Source organism: Myotis davidii, unplaced genomic scaffold (genome assembly GCF_000327345.1).
Source record: "Myotis davidii unplaced genomic scaffold, ASM32734v1 scaffold436, whole genome shotgun sequence".
In the NCBI taxonomy this organism is placed as follows: Eukaryota; Metazoa; Chordata; class Mammalia; order Chiroptera; family Vespertilionidae; genus Myotis; species Myotis davidii.
Genome location: NW_006292604.1, coordinates 2,776,091 through 2,790,220, shown reverse-complemented (window position 1 = coordinate 2,790,220; position 14,130 = coordinate 2,776,091). Strand labels below are relative to the sequence as shown.

Genomic DNA, 14,130 nt, shown 5'->3' with positions numbered 1-14,130 from the left:
CTGAATGTGTGTTAGTCGGGCAACAGTTAAACAGCTAGGACTTCTTTGTGTCCCGACATTTCAAGATGAGATCTTTGTGTTCTGTTGCTTATGATGATGCCAGCGGTCGTGAGCAGAGAGCAGTGCTGGTGACAAATGCTACAAGGCTAGGGTTGTTTCAGTCTGGGGGTTGCCAGGCGAGTTGACTTAATGTTTCTTATTGCTGGCCCAAGTGCAGTGACTTGGTCGGCAGCTGTGAGGATGACCTCATCCATTGCATTACAAGGCAACGGTGCACGTGAGCTCATGAGATCCAGGCTGCTATTCCCTAGCGATAGTCCATTTTTACATCTCATTCAGTATTGAAGTGAGGATCATTTTTTGCCCATTATAGGAGGTGGTTACATCAGATCTCCCCTGGCATCATACCAAAGCCCTCATACTGCTGCGACTTAACTATTGCAACCTAGTATCATAACAAGATCAATGTTACCCTGTGAGGTGCAGGTTCTAGGAGGGAGAACAGAGGGAAGGGCTAAACTCCCCATCCACAAAAGTGAATGTGGGGCGTGTTGATGCCTTCTGATCTGAAGGTCACCTGAAAGTTTCTGGGCTCACCTCATCAGACTTGACCAGAAGACAATACAGTCACTCCTTGAGTAATCCTATGTAATAAAAGGGTAATATGCAAATAGAACGAACAGCAGAACAACCAAACAACCAATCAAAGCATAATATGCTAATGATATGCTAAGGCTGCTCAACTGCTCGCTATGACGTTTACTGACCACCAGATGGCAGATAGTCAACCAGTCACTATGATGTGCACTGACCACCAGGGGGCAGGTGCTCCAACTGGTAGGTTAGCTTTCTGCTGGGGTCTAGCTGATCAGGACTGAGCAAGATGGGCCGGACACGCCCTGGAGCCCTCCCTCGGTCCCTCCCCGGCCCGATTGTGCACCGGTGGGGTCCCTTAACCTGGCCTGTGCCCTCTTGCAATCCAGGACCCCTCAGGGGATGTTGGAGAGCTGGTTTCAGCCCGATCCTGCAGGCCACTCCCCTTAGGAGGGTGCCAGGTGCAGGGCTCATGGCTGGCGAGCACTGCTGGGGCAGCGTGAACCTCGAGCCTCTCCCTCCTCTCCCTATCGGGAGTGATTGGCTGGGAGCCTGCGGCAGGCACAGTGGGGCCGGGATGAGCGGGAGCAGCCGGTAGGAGCTGCAGACAGCGTTGGACTGCGGGTTTCAGCCCAATCTCTGCAGGCCACCCAGAGGGACCCACCCGTACACTAATTTGTGCACCAGGCCTCTAGTGTTGTTATAACACTGATGGGAATTTGTAGGAACTCAATTCTTTATGTCAATTAGCCTATGATAAAACTGGTTTCATTGTATCTCATTTCGCTTAAAGTCGCAGAACCTATTGCCAACATTAAGTGAAGACTTATGGTCCTTACTCGTGGGTTTTCACCTTCTTCTGTGTTTCTCTGGAGGAGAGAAATCATTTCAAGACATAGTTGCTGGCACAGTAGTCTCCTTCAGTGGCATCAAATATTGAAGACATGATCCTGGCTTTTAGGTATCTTTGGAATTCTGGCACTTATTATTGTTATAATTTTTACATTCATACAGGTGGTTCCAGGAAGGAAATCACTGAACATTGGGAATGGCTAGAGCAGAATCTGCTGCAGACACTGTCCATCTTTGAAAATGAGAATGACATCACCACTTTTGTGAGAGGAAAAATACAGGTAGGGGATGTTTTGTTTTGCTGTTAAACTTTTAAATTGGAAATTATGTGAAACCGGAAAGTTATAAAAATAGGCAGGAATATGTATTTTTCCTCTTTCTCTTTAATTTCACACATGAGGCTCCATGGACATGTTCCGTTGCATTTCCCTTTTCCACTTAACTCCTGCGTAACATAGAAGTTGTCCATATGTTGTTGTATTTAATTTTAATAGTTGTCTTTTGTATTTTGAATTTTTTTAAATGTTTTAATTTATTTCAGAGAGAGGAAGGGAGAGGGAGCAAGAGATAGACACATCAATGATGAGAGGGAATCATTGATCAACTGCCTCCTGCACGCCCTGATTGGGGATGGATCCCGAAACCCAGGCGTGTTTCCTTGCCGGGAATCAAACTATGGCCTGGTTCATGGGTTGACACTCAACCACTAAGCCACCTTGGTTGGGCTGAAATTATTTTTAGACTTACAGAAGAGCTGCGAAGATAGAGCAGAGAATTCCCATAGACCCCTATGCTCAGCTTCCCCAAGCGTTAACATCATCTATAGCCATGATACATTTACCAATACTGAAATTAGCATCAACATGATGTTGTTAACTAAACTATAGATTTTACAGTCTTTCCATTCATGTCCTTTTTTATTTTACAGCCCAATCCAGGATCCCATGTTGCATTTAGTTCTTTGTTTTTTTGAAGCTGCATATTTTGTGTGTGTGCACCATGGACAATTCTGCCACCCTCCTATGCTTGGACATTTAAGCATTTTCTAATATTTTGCAATTATAAACAATGCCACACACCCATGTACATATATATATTTTCATATTGTTGTGGATGTATCTTTAAGATAAACTAGTAGAAGTGGGATTGCCAGGTCACATGGTGAATATATGTGTCTTTGCTGAATGTTGCTAAATCCCCCTCCATCTTTCATTCCCACCGGTAACAATGGGAGTGTCTGTTTCCATGCGGCTTCACCAACAGGGTGGACTCTCAGGCTGCTCAGTGTTTGCCAGTCTGATGGGAGAGAAATATTTTAGTGTTTTAATTTGTACTTATCTCATTTATGAGTGAAATTGAATATCTTCATATGTTTAAGGGCCATTTTTATATCACTGTAGACTGTCTGCTTCTTCTGTCTTTGACCTATTTCTCTATGAGGCTTTTGGTCTTATTTTTCTTTAATTTTTAAAAGTCCTTTTTACATAAAGGTTATTAGCCTTTTATCGATGTTGTATGTTGTATATATTTTCTCTGTTTGTCATTTATCTTTTGACTTTGCACACGATAGTTTTTGCCATGCAAAGTTTAACCTTTTTTAGTCAAAATTAGCAGTTTTTTCTGTTGCAACATCTGGAGTTTTAATCACAATTAAAACCGCTTTCTTTTTACCCAGGTTAAGGAGGAATTCCAGGAACTGATTTGACTGTGTTTCTCATTAAATTTCCACAGAATGGCCTATTTTTATTTTATGTCTTCTTCTTTACACGAACACATAGTGATTTTATACTTTGGAAAAGAAGGATAAACATACAAATGGAATCTCTTTGTTCTTTAGAATCTGATGTTTTTGAAGAGAGAACTAAAATTGAACTGCACCACAAAAAAATTAGTGAGGACCAAGGAGAACAAGAGCACATATAATAATATCAACCTTTTCCTTGCTCCCACGCCCACCCCTCAAAGTGAGCATTTAATCACTGCTCGAGATTGATAATGTGTCTCTTCTCCATCCTTATTAAAGAGATTGGAAGAGTAGGGAAGAAAATAAAAGTGAGAGAAGGGGAGACACTGCAGACGGTCTGTGTGAAGCTAGGAGGAGATGGCAGACTCCAGACTAGAGAAAGAAGTTATTCTAGATTAATTGAGAGTTTTTATTGATTAAAAAACAATCAGATTTTTTTTCTTTTTTTAAAATATATTTTTATTGATTTCAGAGAGGAAGGGAGAGGGAGAGAGAGATAGAAACATTCTCTCTCAGTGACGACGCTCTATCCACTGAGCCAAACCGTCTAGGCCAACAACCAGATTTTATAACATCTTTATTTTGTTTCTAAGTCATGTATCTGAATTTCTGGGAAGTAATGGAAGTGGAGAGGGTCTGAGGATCCCTAATTTGATCATGCAGGAGGGGCAGGGTGGAAGGGGCAGCCTACTCATGTGGGAAACCCAGGGACAGAGGCATCTTCTCTCCAGGAGCCACTGAGGTGCTCAGTTACCTTTTCATGTTATTGGCGTTGGGAAATAGGTACAGATAAAGAGCTGTAAGACACAGAAGATTAGAAGTGACAGTAGCCAAGAGAAACAAAACAAAATAGAGACTAATTATGTCCAGTAGTTATTCTTTTCACAATTTTCATTACATCAAAAATGTAAGATTTAATATCCCTGAAACCAATTATTAGAAGGAAGGAATTGCTATTACTGCAATTATGTGTGAAAGAATGTCATTCATGTGTAAATGAATGTTTAAGCTTTCACAAATAGTCTAATTATTAAGAGAACCAACAAATTTATTTGAGATTTAATTAACTTTTATAAATTCTGAATGTAATAATTAACTATAGAGCCAAACATAAGTCAAACACTATAGGAAATATTTTGTGTATTTCTTCCTAGATTTCTAATAAGCATTTGATCATAATAGTAGTCTTACTATACATTTAATTTTGTATCATGTCTTTTTTCTTTGACTAGTACTATAAACCACATATTATTATATAAATTTTAGTTGTTATTTTAATAACTAATATTATTCCTTAGTCAACTTTATCATCTCTCTCTTTAGATGTCTCCTTGGCTTCTAGATTAGTTGGGGGGCTGGCACAAACAATAATACCCTGAACACTTTTGTTCATATAATTTTTCCGATAGCTTTTGCTTTTTCCTTTGGGATGGACTACAAAACTTTGGTTAATGGGGTAAGCAGTTTAACATTTTTAATGGGCCTTAGTAGATATTGTCAGTATATTAGAATACCTGTATGATTACACCACTACTTACTTTCAGCATTATAATAGTTGTTTAAATAGTTTTTCAAACTGAACAGGTCAAAGTTGGTGTTTTACTGTTTTAATTTTCTATCTTAGATTAGGAGGTTGAACACTTTCTCATGTTTGCTTAGCTCATTTTCTTTTTTGTGTGAATTACCCATCAATGTCCCTCCCTTGTTCATTTGGATTGTAGTAATTTTCCAAAGTTATGTGGAGCTGTTGCCTAGAGCCAGGTGACCTGTAGAACATATAGGAAGGAAATATTCTATCCTTTTGTTCCATCATCTGGTCAACCTGGCTGGAAAACTACAGCAAACCAAGAAGAGGTTCTGCATTCTAGACCCTCTCTGTTCCTAAAGGTGGGAGATTTGGGAATGTAGCTTCATGGGGAGTATTATTCTCACTAGTTGAAACTAGTTGGCAAGGCATGGTCTGTTTGTATGAGCATATTAGACCCCAGAACGTGTCAGAGTGATGTTTCTCAGTGCTATAGCCGCATAAATCTTCTCATTTGAAAACATTTTCTTTTTTAAACTTTAAATGAGTATTCTCTTTCCTCAGTGGAGACTGCAGGACATCTAGTTGAGGATTGGTAGTAGATCTTTGGATAGCAGGGTCTGAACTTAATGTTTTCCACTCAAAATCTATGGGTATCATTGGTTTGTTATACCTCACTCCCTTCCTTATTCTCACTTTAGGTAAGAGCCCAATAGTGGATCAAAAATGTGAATGGTCTAGAATTTTGGATTTCAGGCTGGTAACAGTTGGGAACCAGTCAGGATTCTTATACTAAGAATTCTGTAGTCAAAATAAGTGTTAGGAAGATAAATTTGTAGAGAGCATCTAGGCTGTACTGGAAGCATAAGAACCCAAAGGCAGAAATTCCATGTATGAGTCATTTGCAATTTTCTGTTCTTCCAATATGGAGGTTCAGTCACATCAAGGAGAACCCAAGAGGTTGCCCGACTTCACACAGATATTGTTGGGATCTGAACCCAGAACTTTTATGCTTGAAAGCTCATGCTATCCAGTGGTACCTTGATCAGAGAAGATGAAGATGAGGTTAGAGGGATTTGATGTTGCAAAGTGGAATTTGAGGGAGCATTATTTTTCTTTACCAACAGATATATGTAGAAGCCAGTTTACAGGGAATTATGGAGGAATTGGATAACAATAAAATGGCCTTTCAAGCTACTAAAATGATTAGACAGTAGATTTAGCCAGTCACTTGCTGTGCAAATATTTCATTTTCTGTCCAACTGACCTGATTTTTGTTCTTATATTCACCCCTTTTCTGTTTAAATGGCTGCTTGCTCCTTTTCTCTAAGTTCCCTAATACTACTGATGGCCCTGAGACAGTGGGTTTGTGGCCACGTGTCAGGTAGTGACATGCCTTCTGGTCTGTCTTTCCTTCCTTGTCCAATCATGATGAATTTTTGTTGATTTTTGAGAAAGGCAGAAATTGACCTTTGGCATAACTATCATGATCAGCTAGGAAGATCAGTAGAACTATCAAAATCTTTACATTTCCTCTTTTATAAAATAAAATTATGGGTTTTATTCTAAGTAAACTTATTAACAAAATGATTAGCACCAAAAATAAATACACCTAAAAGAAATTAAGAAAAAGATTAGCAGAAATAAACAGATAATACAATCTATATTGTTATTTTGAAGGTATTTTCGTACACAAATACTACTTGTTAATTGGCTTAGAATTTTGGGGTTGCCTTTGAAAAAAATTTATCAACTAAAAAATGTCGTCTTAGAAATTGTTGTTTTTTTCCTTTCCAATATGTACAACGTACAGAAAACAGCAGCTCTATTCATGGTAATACCGCTGTGTGCTTTGGTTTCATCCCTACTTAGGGCATCATTGCAGAGTATAACAAAATCAATGATGTGAAGGAAGACGATGACACAGAGAAGTTTAAAGAGGCCATTGTGAAATTCCACAGGCTGTTTGGGATGCCCGAGGAAGAGAAACTCGTCAACTATTACTCCTGCAGCTACTGGAAGGGGAAGGTCCCCCGTCAGGGTTGGATGTACCTCAGTATTAACCACCTTTGCTTTTATTCTTTTCTTATGGGAAGGGAAGGTAAGTTGTATAGGATTTCAGAGGGAAGCTTAGGAAATTCTACTGAGGTTTGCCCTGAACTCATAAACCACATACCAAAAATAAATCTATAGTTATGACTGGGTCAGCATTGCCTTTTAACTATTTAATAAATGAATTATTTTCAGTTCAATATTTGTTAAAAAAAATGTGTCTATTAAGTAATAGAGATTCACCAAAGGCATAATTAATTTAGTAGACATGGACTTAAATTGACAATAATTATGAACTCGGAATTTATGTGGTTTGCATTTGTCTCTTACAAGTAACAAACCAAACAATAATAGATGTGGACACACAGATGCAAAGCAATTCAGGGCACCCAGGAGTTGGGGTGTGAGGGCGCAGTATCTCAGAGGGGTTTTAAGGAGCAGGTGCTGACCCAGCCTTGCTCCCTGTGCTCAGCGAAGCTGGTGATCCGGTGGGTGGACATCACTCAACTGGAGAAGCGCGCCACGCTGTTCCTGCCCGACGTGATCAAAGTGAGCACACGGTCCAGTGAGCATTTCTTCTCTGTGTTTCTCAACATCAACGAGACCTTCAAGTTAATGGTGCAGCTCGCCAACATAGCCATGAGGCAGCTCTTAGACAACGAGGGATTCGAGCAAGATCAATCCCTGCCCAAGCTGAAAAAGAAGTCTCCTAAAAAAGTGTCCGCTCTCAAACGGTAGGTGCCAGAGACGGAGTCTTACAGACTTTGGAACCAAGAAACCCATCCCTTTGTTCATGAACTGTGACATTTTCTGAACAACTCAGGGGTTCCGGACGCTTTTCTGGGAGGAGATACCAAAGTGGAAAAGGCTGCCTGCAGCACTCCCAGCGCAGGAAGTGAGGCAGAGGTGGCCAGCTCCGCACAACCTGGCAGAGCTCTCCTGGCCCTGTGGGCACACACGTGGGAAGATGGGAAGAGGATAGGAAAGGCCTCTCAGTGGAGACTGCGAGGAGCTGGGGTCTCAGTGGTGGTGGAAGCTGCCCCTGCAGATTCAGTCGGGTGGCTGTTCCCAGCAGAGGGAAAAGCGCAGAGAGAAGGAAGTCCATCCCTTGTCTGGAAGGTGGCAGGGCACAGGGGAGGAGAGGCTGCTGAGAAGCCTGGACGTCTGGATATGGGAGCAGAGCTAGAGAGAGAGAGAGAGAGAGGGAAACAACGCTCTGTAGTGTGACTGTAGGCATGGAACTGCCCTACACTGAGGTGGGGAATGACAGAGGGATGAGATGTGCAGGGATGTGAGAGCTCAGTCTGATCCTGTCCAGCAAGTTGCCTGCAGGACATCTAGTTGGGGATTGGACCTGTAACATATGAAATTGGAAGTCCCTGGCTTACAGCTGGTAGTTGGAACCTGACAGATGTCACCACAATGAGTGTCTTTGGTGACTTAAGTCATGTTTCGACAGAGTGGTGGAGGATGAATGGGGTTACTGCAGTGGTTTAAATAGCAAATGAAAGGAAGGAAAGGGAATTGGGCAAGAATATACTGCTTTTAAAAAAATCATTAGTAAAGGAGGGGCATTGCTCTCTTTAGAATGTAGAAGATTTGAATACAGGTTAAGAAGGGAAGAGTGTTTGGATGAAGGTAGGTGCAGGTAGGGGTGGAGGAGGGTAGGTGCAGGGACAGGAGGAACAGAGATAAATGTATAAGAAAACAATAACTTTAATATGTGTGCCGAGACCTCTCCTTTTGTGACAGGGAAAGGAAGTAAGACTAATGGGGATGGAGGTAATTTCGGAGGTGGAGGGAGGGCGCTCCTACCTAGCTTCAAGAGGCTAAGGTCGGGTAGAGCTTGAGGGGAGAGGTTTCAACAAGCTATATGAAGAACAGGAAGAAGAAAGTTAGGGGAAAAGATTGTAGTCAGAGGACCCAGCTGAGGCTATGGAAACTAGTTGTCCATGAGGTGGGTTATTCCTGTATTTCAGGCCATTTTATTGCCTATGGAGGGTGGCAGTGAGATCAGCAGACTTACTAGTAAGAGGTTCGTTTGCATCCTTGTTAGGTCTTTCTTAAAAGATACCCCCCGCCCCCTCAAGTGGCTCTGGATATGTGTAAATGTAGCAGTCTCTTTAGAAATTACTGTATTTCCTGTGTAGGCCTAGTTTCCTAAGACTCTTGAACATTTTCAGATATTGGTTATAAAATGACTACAGAAGGGATCTAACTATATAAAGATAAGTTTATTATGGCTTTGGGTCATAGGTTGGCATTAGTGCCAATAGTAAGCCAAGAAGGTTAGGGATAAGTCCAGCAAGATCGAGGAGGGGACAGGTGGGCTGGGCACCCTCCATGGCTGCATCATTTAGAACAGTGGTTCTCAACCTTCCTAATGCCGCGACCCTTTAACACAGTTCCTCATGTTGTGGTGACCCCCAATTTCATTGTTACAAATTGAACATAATTAAAGCATAATGATTAATCACAAAAACAATATGTAATTATATATGTGTTTTCCGATGGTCTTAGGCGACACCTGTGAAAGGGTTGTTTGACCCCCAAAGGGGTCGCGACCCACAGGTTGAGAACCACTGATTTAAAAGGTATTGAAAAATTTCTTTTGCGTGATGTGAGTTATTATTATTATTGCTTTCCAGCGATCTTGACGCCAGGGCCAAGAGTGAGAGGTACCGTGCACTTTTCCGGCTGCCCAAAGATGAGAAATTAGACGGCCACACAGACTGCACCCTGTGGACCCCATTTAACAAAATGCACATTTTGGGGCAAATGTTTGTGTCCACAAATTACATCTGCTTTACCAGCAAGGAGGAAAACTTGTGTAGCCTCATTATCCCACTGCGGGAGGTAAGCCTCAGGTGAAATGGATTTCTAAGTTTCAGTTGTGACACTTTTCTGTGTGAACCAGGAATATATTTACCAGAAGTTGGCTGGCTTTTAACCGTAAGTGAATGTTCGTAATTCTTTGGTGGCACCTACCACCCTTTCATGTGTTGCCATTGATCTAAGTGACGGTGGGACCTGAGAGAGTTCTTCCAATGGCAGCATAGTGTTTTACATGGAGATCTCATTCTTATTCAGGTTTGGTGAGGCTCAGGGGTCAGGAGGTGACTGCCATTGAAAGATAGATTGTATCTTTGGAGTGGCGAACACACACTACAGTATGCAGATGATGTATTATAGAAATGTATACCTGAAACCTATATGATTTTATTAACCAGTGTTACCCCAATATATTCAATAACAATGAATAAATAAATAAATGAAAGTGCAATAAAAATAAAAAAAAGAAAGGTAGGTAGACACAGATCCCACTGGGAAGGACCATGGGGACCACTTGGCTAAGCACCAGGCAGGCAAAGGGAGCAGGGGAGACTGTGTGTCAGAGTCTTTATTGTGGTCTCCAAGGGAAGGAATAGAAGAGGCAGGGTAAGCAGGCTGGTTTGAATAATCGCAATGGATTCTGGGGTGTAGGCGCTGTTCTTAGTTATCTGGTATCTGGCCCCAGGGCAATGAGGGCCTGTGAACTTCGAGCCTGAGAGCTGGATAGAGGAGGTGGTTGGCCTGTGGGCTTTGGATGGGTTGGCTTGCAGAGGGAAGGCCTGTTCCAGGTGAGTCTCTGGGAATTGCCTGACTCTGGAAGGGTGGTCCTACCAGGGTCTGCAAGGCCCCAAGATATCAAAGCATCAGATACAGAAACTGGAAAATGTAGTTATTCCACCTGGCTCACAGCCTGAGGGCAGCTTCGTCTGAAGGACCTGGCCTCGGTTGTGAATCCAAAAGCCCTGCACTGGAAGTGTCAGGGCTGAGCCCAGCCCAGATCTGCCCAGTCTCAATCTCTGCAAGTTCTAGAATCTGCATTGTATTCAAGTCCCAGGCTGGTTCTCATGTATAATCAAGACGAAGAAGCAGTCGTATTGTATGTGGGTGTAGGCGGGTTCTGTTGTGTCTGCACAGGGTGCTCCTGTGGAAGCCTGGCTTGAGGTTTGGGCTTGACAAGGAGCTCCAGGTTAGGGCATCAAGGGTTGGCAGTCCTGCAGTTTCTAACCTGGAAACGTGCAACCTCCCCTGACCCTGTTCTAGAAGTGAAGGTGGTTAGAAGCGTTGGTTATTAAAATGAGCCCTTTGTTAAGATTCCCTGTAGTCAAGGATTCGTTTCCCTCTGCCTTCATTTCTTTTTAAAAAATAATTTAAGCATTTTTCTTCTTTTAAGAATAATGCACCGCCATTACAGAAAATATGTAGAAGTATAGACAAATAGGAAAAAAACAAAATTCATCCCACCATTCAAAGACAACCGCTGTGAACATTCCGCTGTACTGTTCTCCAGGTTTCTTCTCTACTTTGTTGTGTATATAGCAGTGATGTCATTCAGTTAAAAAACAAAGAGAATTTTTATTTTTTGCTTATTTCCTTTAACAGCGAGTATATTTCTTAAACTTTTCCCTGTATCACTATTCTTTTGCGATATAATTGTTAATGACTGCATATTATTTCGTTCAGTGGATATATAGTTTATATGTTCAGTTACCTACGATTGGACCTTCGCATTATTTTTAGTTTTCTCCCAATCATATTTATCATTTTCCCTAAATTATAAAGTCCTTGAAACTGAATTGGTGGACTGAAAAGAATGGAAAATGTCAGGCAATTGGCACATCTAGGATGAGCTAACTGATATTATGACACCTTCTGAGGCCAAGATACTTTGTTGGTGGTGAGTTCTGAGATGGGTAATTCAACAGTATTTACATTTGATTCTGAAATGGATTTTAAAGCTTTTCCAGCCCATTTACCGTCTTTGCCAATAAACTGTTTCTAACTTAATTTTCTTCGTCAAGTACTGCCTGAGTGTAGGAAAGCAGAGCGACCTGAAATGGCCAGGGAAAGCCATCTTGGGAATAAGAATGTACCAGGCGGTGCCGTTTGTGGATCTGAGCGAGGCACCATTCTCTGAACCAGAGGGAAGTGAGCCGAGAAGGGCTGAGGCGCTGCTGGGGCATCTGCTCTGTCCTGTTCAGAATCTGCCAAGGTTTGGGTCCAGCCAGCTCTGTTTACATGTTAGTGCGATTACAATACAATAATGAGAGCCAGGGGAGTTGGGAGAATGGAGACGGATATTCTCAGTCCGTCTTCCCCTCGCTAGTTTCTGAACAGGGCGTAGGGCAGAGGTAGCTCAGTCGTGTTTTGGGGTGAATCAGAGCAGGGACAGCAGTGGAGGCAGCGTGTAGAAATGAAGCCTGTTTGGGTTGGAGGAATGCAGCTCAGTGAAATGGCAGTGCTCTTCCCTTAACCCGGGGAAACTCGGAGAGATATTAACAGTGGAGCCCTAACCCTCACTAATGGAAGAAGCAAAGGACTTAATGTAATTTTTATTACCTTCTGGTAACGATAATGACAAAGCTGAGGGGTGGGGCTCCCACGTCCCCACCCTCTTTCCGGAATCTGAGTAGAGAGTGGTCTCTCCGTGGACTGTGTACCTTTAGGAACTGAGTTAAGCTGACGGATTAGCAAGGGCCTCCATGGGAACGTTCAGTCCTGTTTGGAATGGACATATTAGCATTAGCTAGACTAGGAATTGACTGGAGATTATTAACGTATATTCCACATCTAGACTTAAGGTACATCTGATCAACAGATGGTCAATGATTACACAGAATCAGGTTGCTGTAGATTTTTTTTTTTTCTTTTACTTGTCTGAAGGTGACTGACAGTAATGGCTAAGGCAAGCCATGCTGCTAATTTACCTCCACAGGTTTGTTTAGCACATCAGAAATATATTTTCTCTTGACATAAAGAAAGGTTGCTGTAGATTTTTTATTGTTAATCCTCACCCAAGGTTATTTTTTCCATTGAATTTCAGAATGGAAGGGAGGGAGAGACACAGAGAGAAACATCAGTGTGAGAGAGACACATTGATTGGCTGCCTTCTGCATGCATGGGGCCAAGGGTGGAGCCTGCAGCAAAGGTACGTGCCCTCGACCAGGATCGAACCCATGACACTTCAATCCGTAGACTGATGCTGTAACCACCGAACAAAACTGGTTAGGGCACGTTGCTGTAGATTTTGAAGAAACTTCTGAGGCAGCAAAGCCAGAGGATAAAGTGAACTGATCAGATTCCTCATTAGATAGAGATTCCAGATGAAGGCCCCCCTCCTTTTAGTCATAAATTTTCCTGTGAATGTTCCATATTGAACTCTGAGATTTGATTAAGTTCCAGTCTACTTTATAACCCAAGGTAATGAAAATGTGTTTCAGTAAATTGTAGAAAACTCGAAGGTAGCCAGTACCCTTTCCTGGAGGTACAGGATGCAAACCTATTAGAATTCATTTGATGACAGTATTTTGTAACCCACGTTGCGCGAGCATTCATAGGTTTTATCTGGGGGTTGCTGGTTGCTTCTGTATTCATGATCCGAGCCAGATAAAGGACTTTCCTCTTCGACTTGATCAAGATCCACATGGCTCTCTGGGTGTTAGGTACAGAGCTTGAACCTTTAATTCCCTTGGCGTCTGTCACTTAATTCTGACACCTGGTGCCCAGAAATAAATTTGTTGTGAGCTTTTATAGGTCTTTTAAAAGCAGGCATTGTTTAACTTTTCCCCTAAGTGCCATGGGAGAATCCTGTTCATGATGAGGAGGGTTTTTCCTGCTTCTCTAGCCTCTTTGCTTTCAGGAAAAGAGAACAGTTTTATGTGCAGCTCCAGGAACCGCAGAGGATTCCTTTGGAATACGTATACCTAACCGTGTGCGTTTATGGAACGTGACGTAGACGTCCAGTCCTGCAGTGGGTCCCCTGACGGATCCCAGTCTGGTCATGGCCACTTTGCACTTGGGCTGTGAACATTTTAGGCAGCGCCAATAGGTTTTTTAGCCATGAAAGGAAGGGAAAAGTTTTTAAAGTGCTGCTTTGAAGGAAAGTGTATTTCACATGAAAATGCTGATGAAGAGGTTAAAGTTGGACCTGCCTAAACTGCTTGCAAGTAGAATGAAGAGGGGAAGGGGAGCTTTAATTATATAGTCAGCATCACTGCAATTAAGCCATTAGGACAGTGGTTCTCAACCTTGGCTGCACATTAGAATCACCTGGGAATCTTTTTAAAATCCTGATTGCTGGGCCTCATCCTTCGGAAATTCTGTTTCTTTGTTATGGGGTGGGGCCACAACATTAGTAACAAAGAAATAGAATTTCCGGAGGATGAGGCCCAGAAATCGGGATTTTAAAAAGATTCCCAGGTGATTCTTGAGAGAACCAAGATGGCGGTATAGGTTAACTCCGGAGTTTGCTGCCTCGAACAACCACTTCAAAAGTGAAACTAAAAGACGGAACGGACATCACCCAGAACCACAG

At 42.2% G+C, this 14,130-nt stretch overlaps 1 protein-coding gene across 1 annotated transcript in view; it reads left to right on the top strand.

Annotated features, from left to right (window-relative positions):
- TBC1D9 (TBC1 domain family member 9) overlaps positions 1–14,130 on the top strand; it is a 67,963-nt gene that overhangs the window by 23,002 nt on the left and 30,831 nt on the right. The window contains exons 3-6 of the mRNA XM_006766085.2: positions 1,609–1,727; positions 6,588–6,816; positions 7,240–7,501; positions 9,416–9,623. Of these exons, the coding sequence (XP_006766148.1) occupies positions 1,609–1,727; positions 6,588–6,816; positions 7,240–7,501; positions 9,416–9,623 (818 nt within the window). The remainder of the gene's footprint in view (positions 1–1,608; positions 1,728–6,587; positions 6,817–7,239; positions 7,502–9,415; positions 9,624–14,130) is intronic.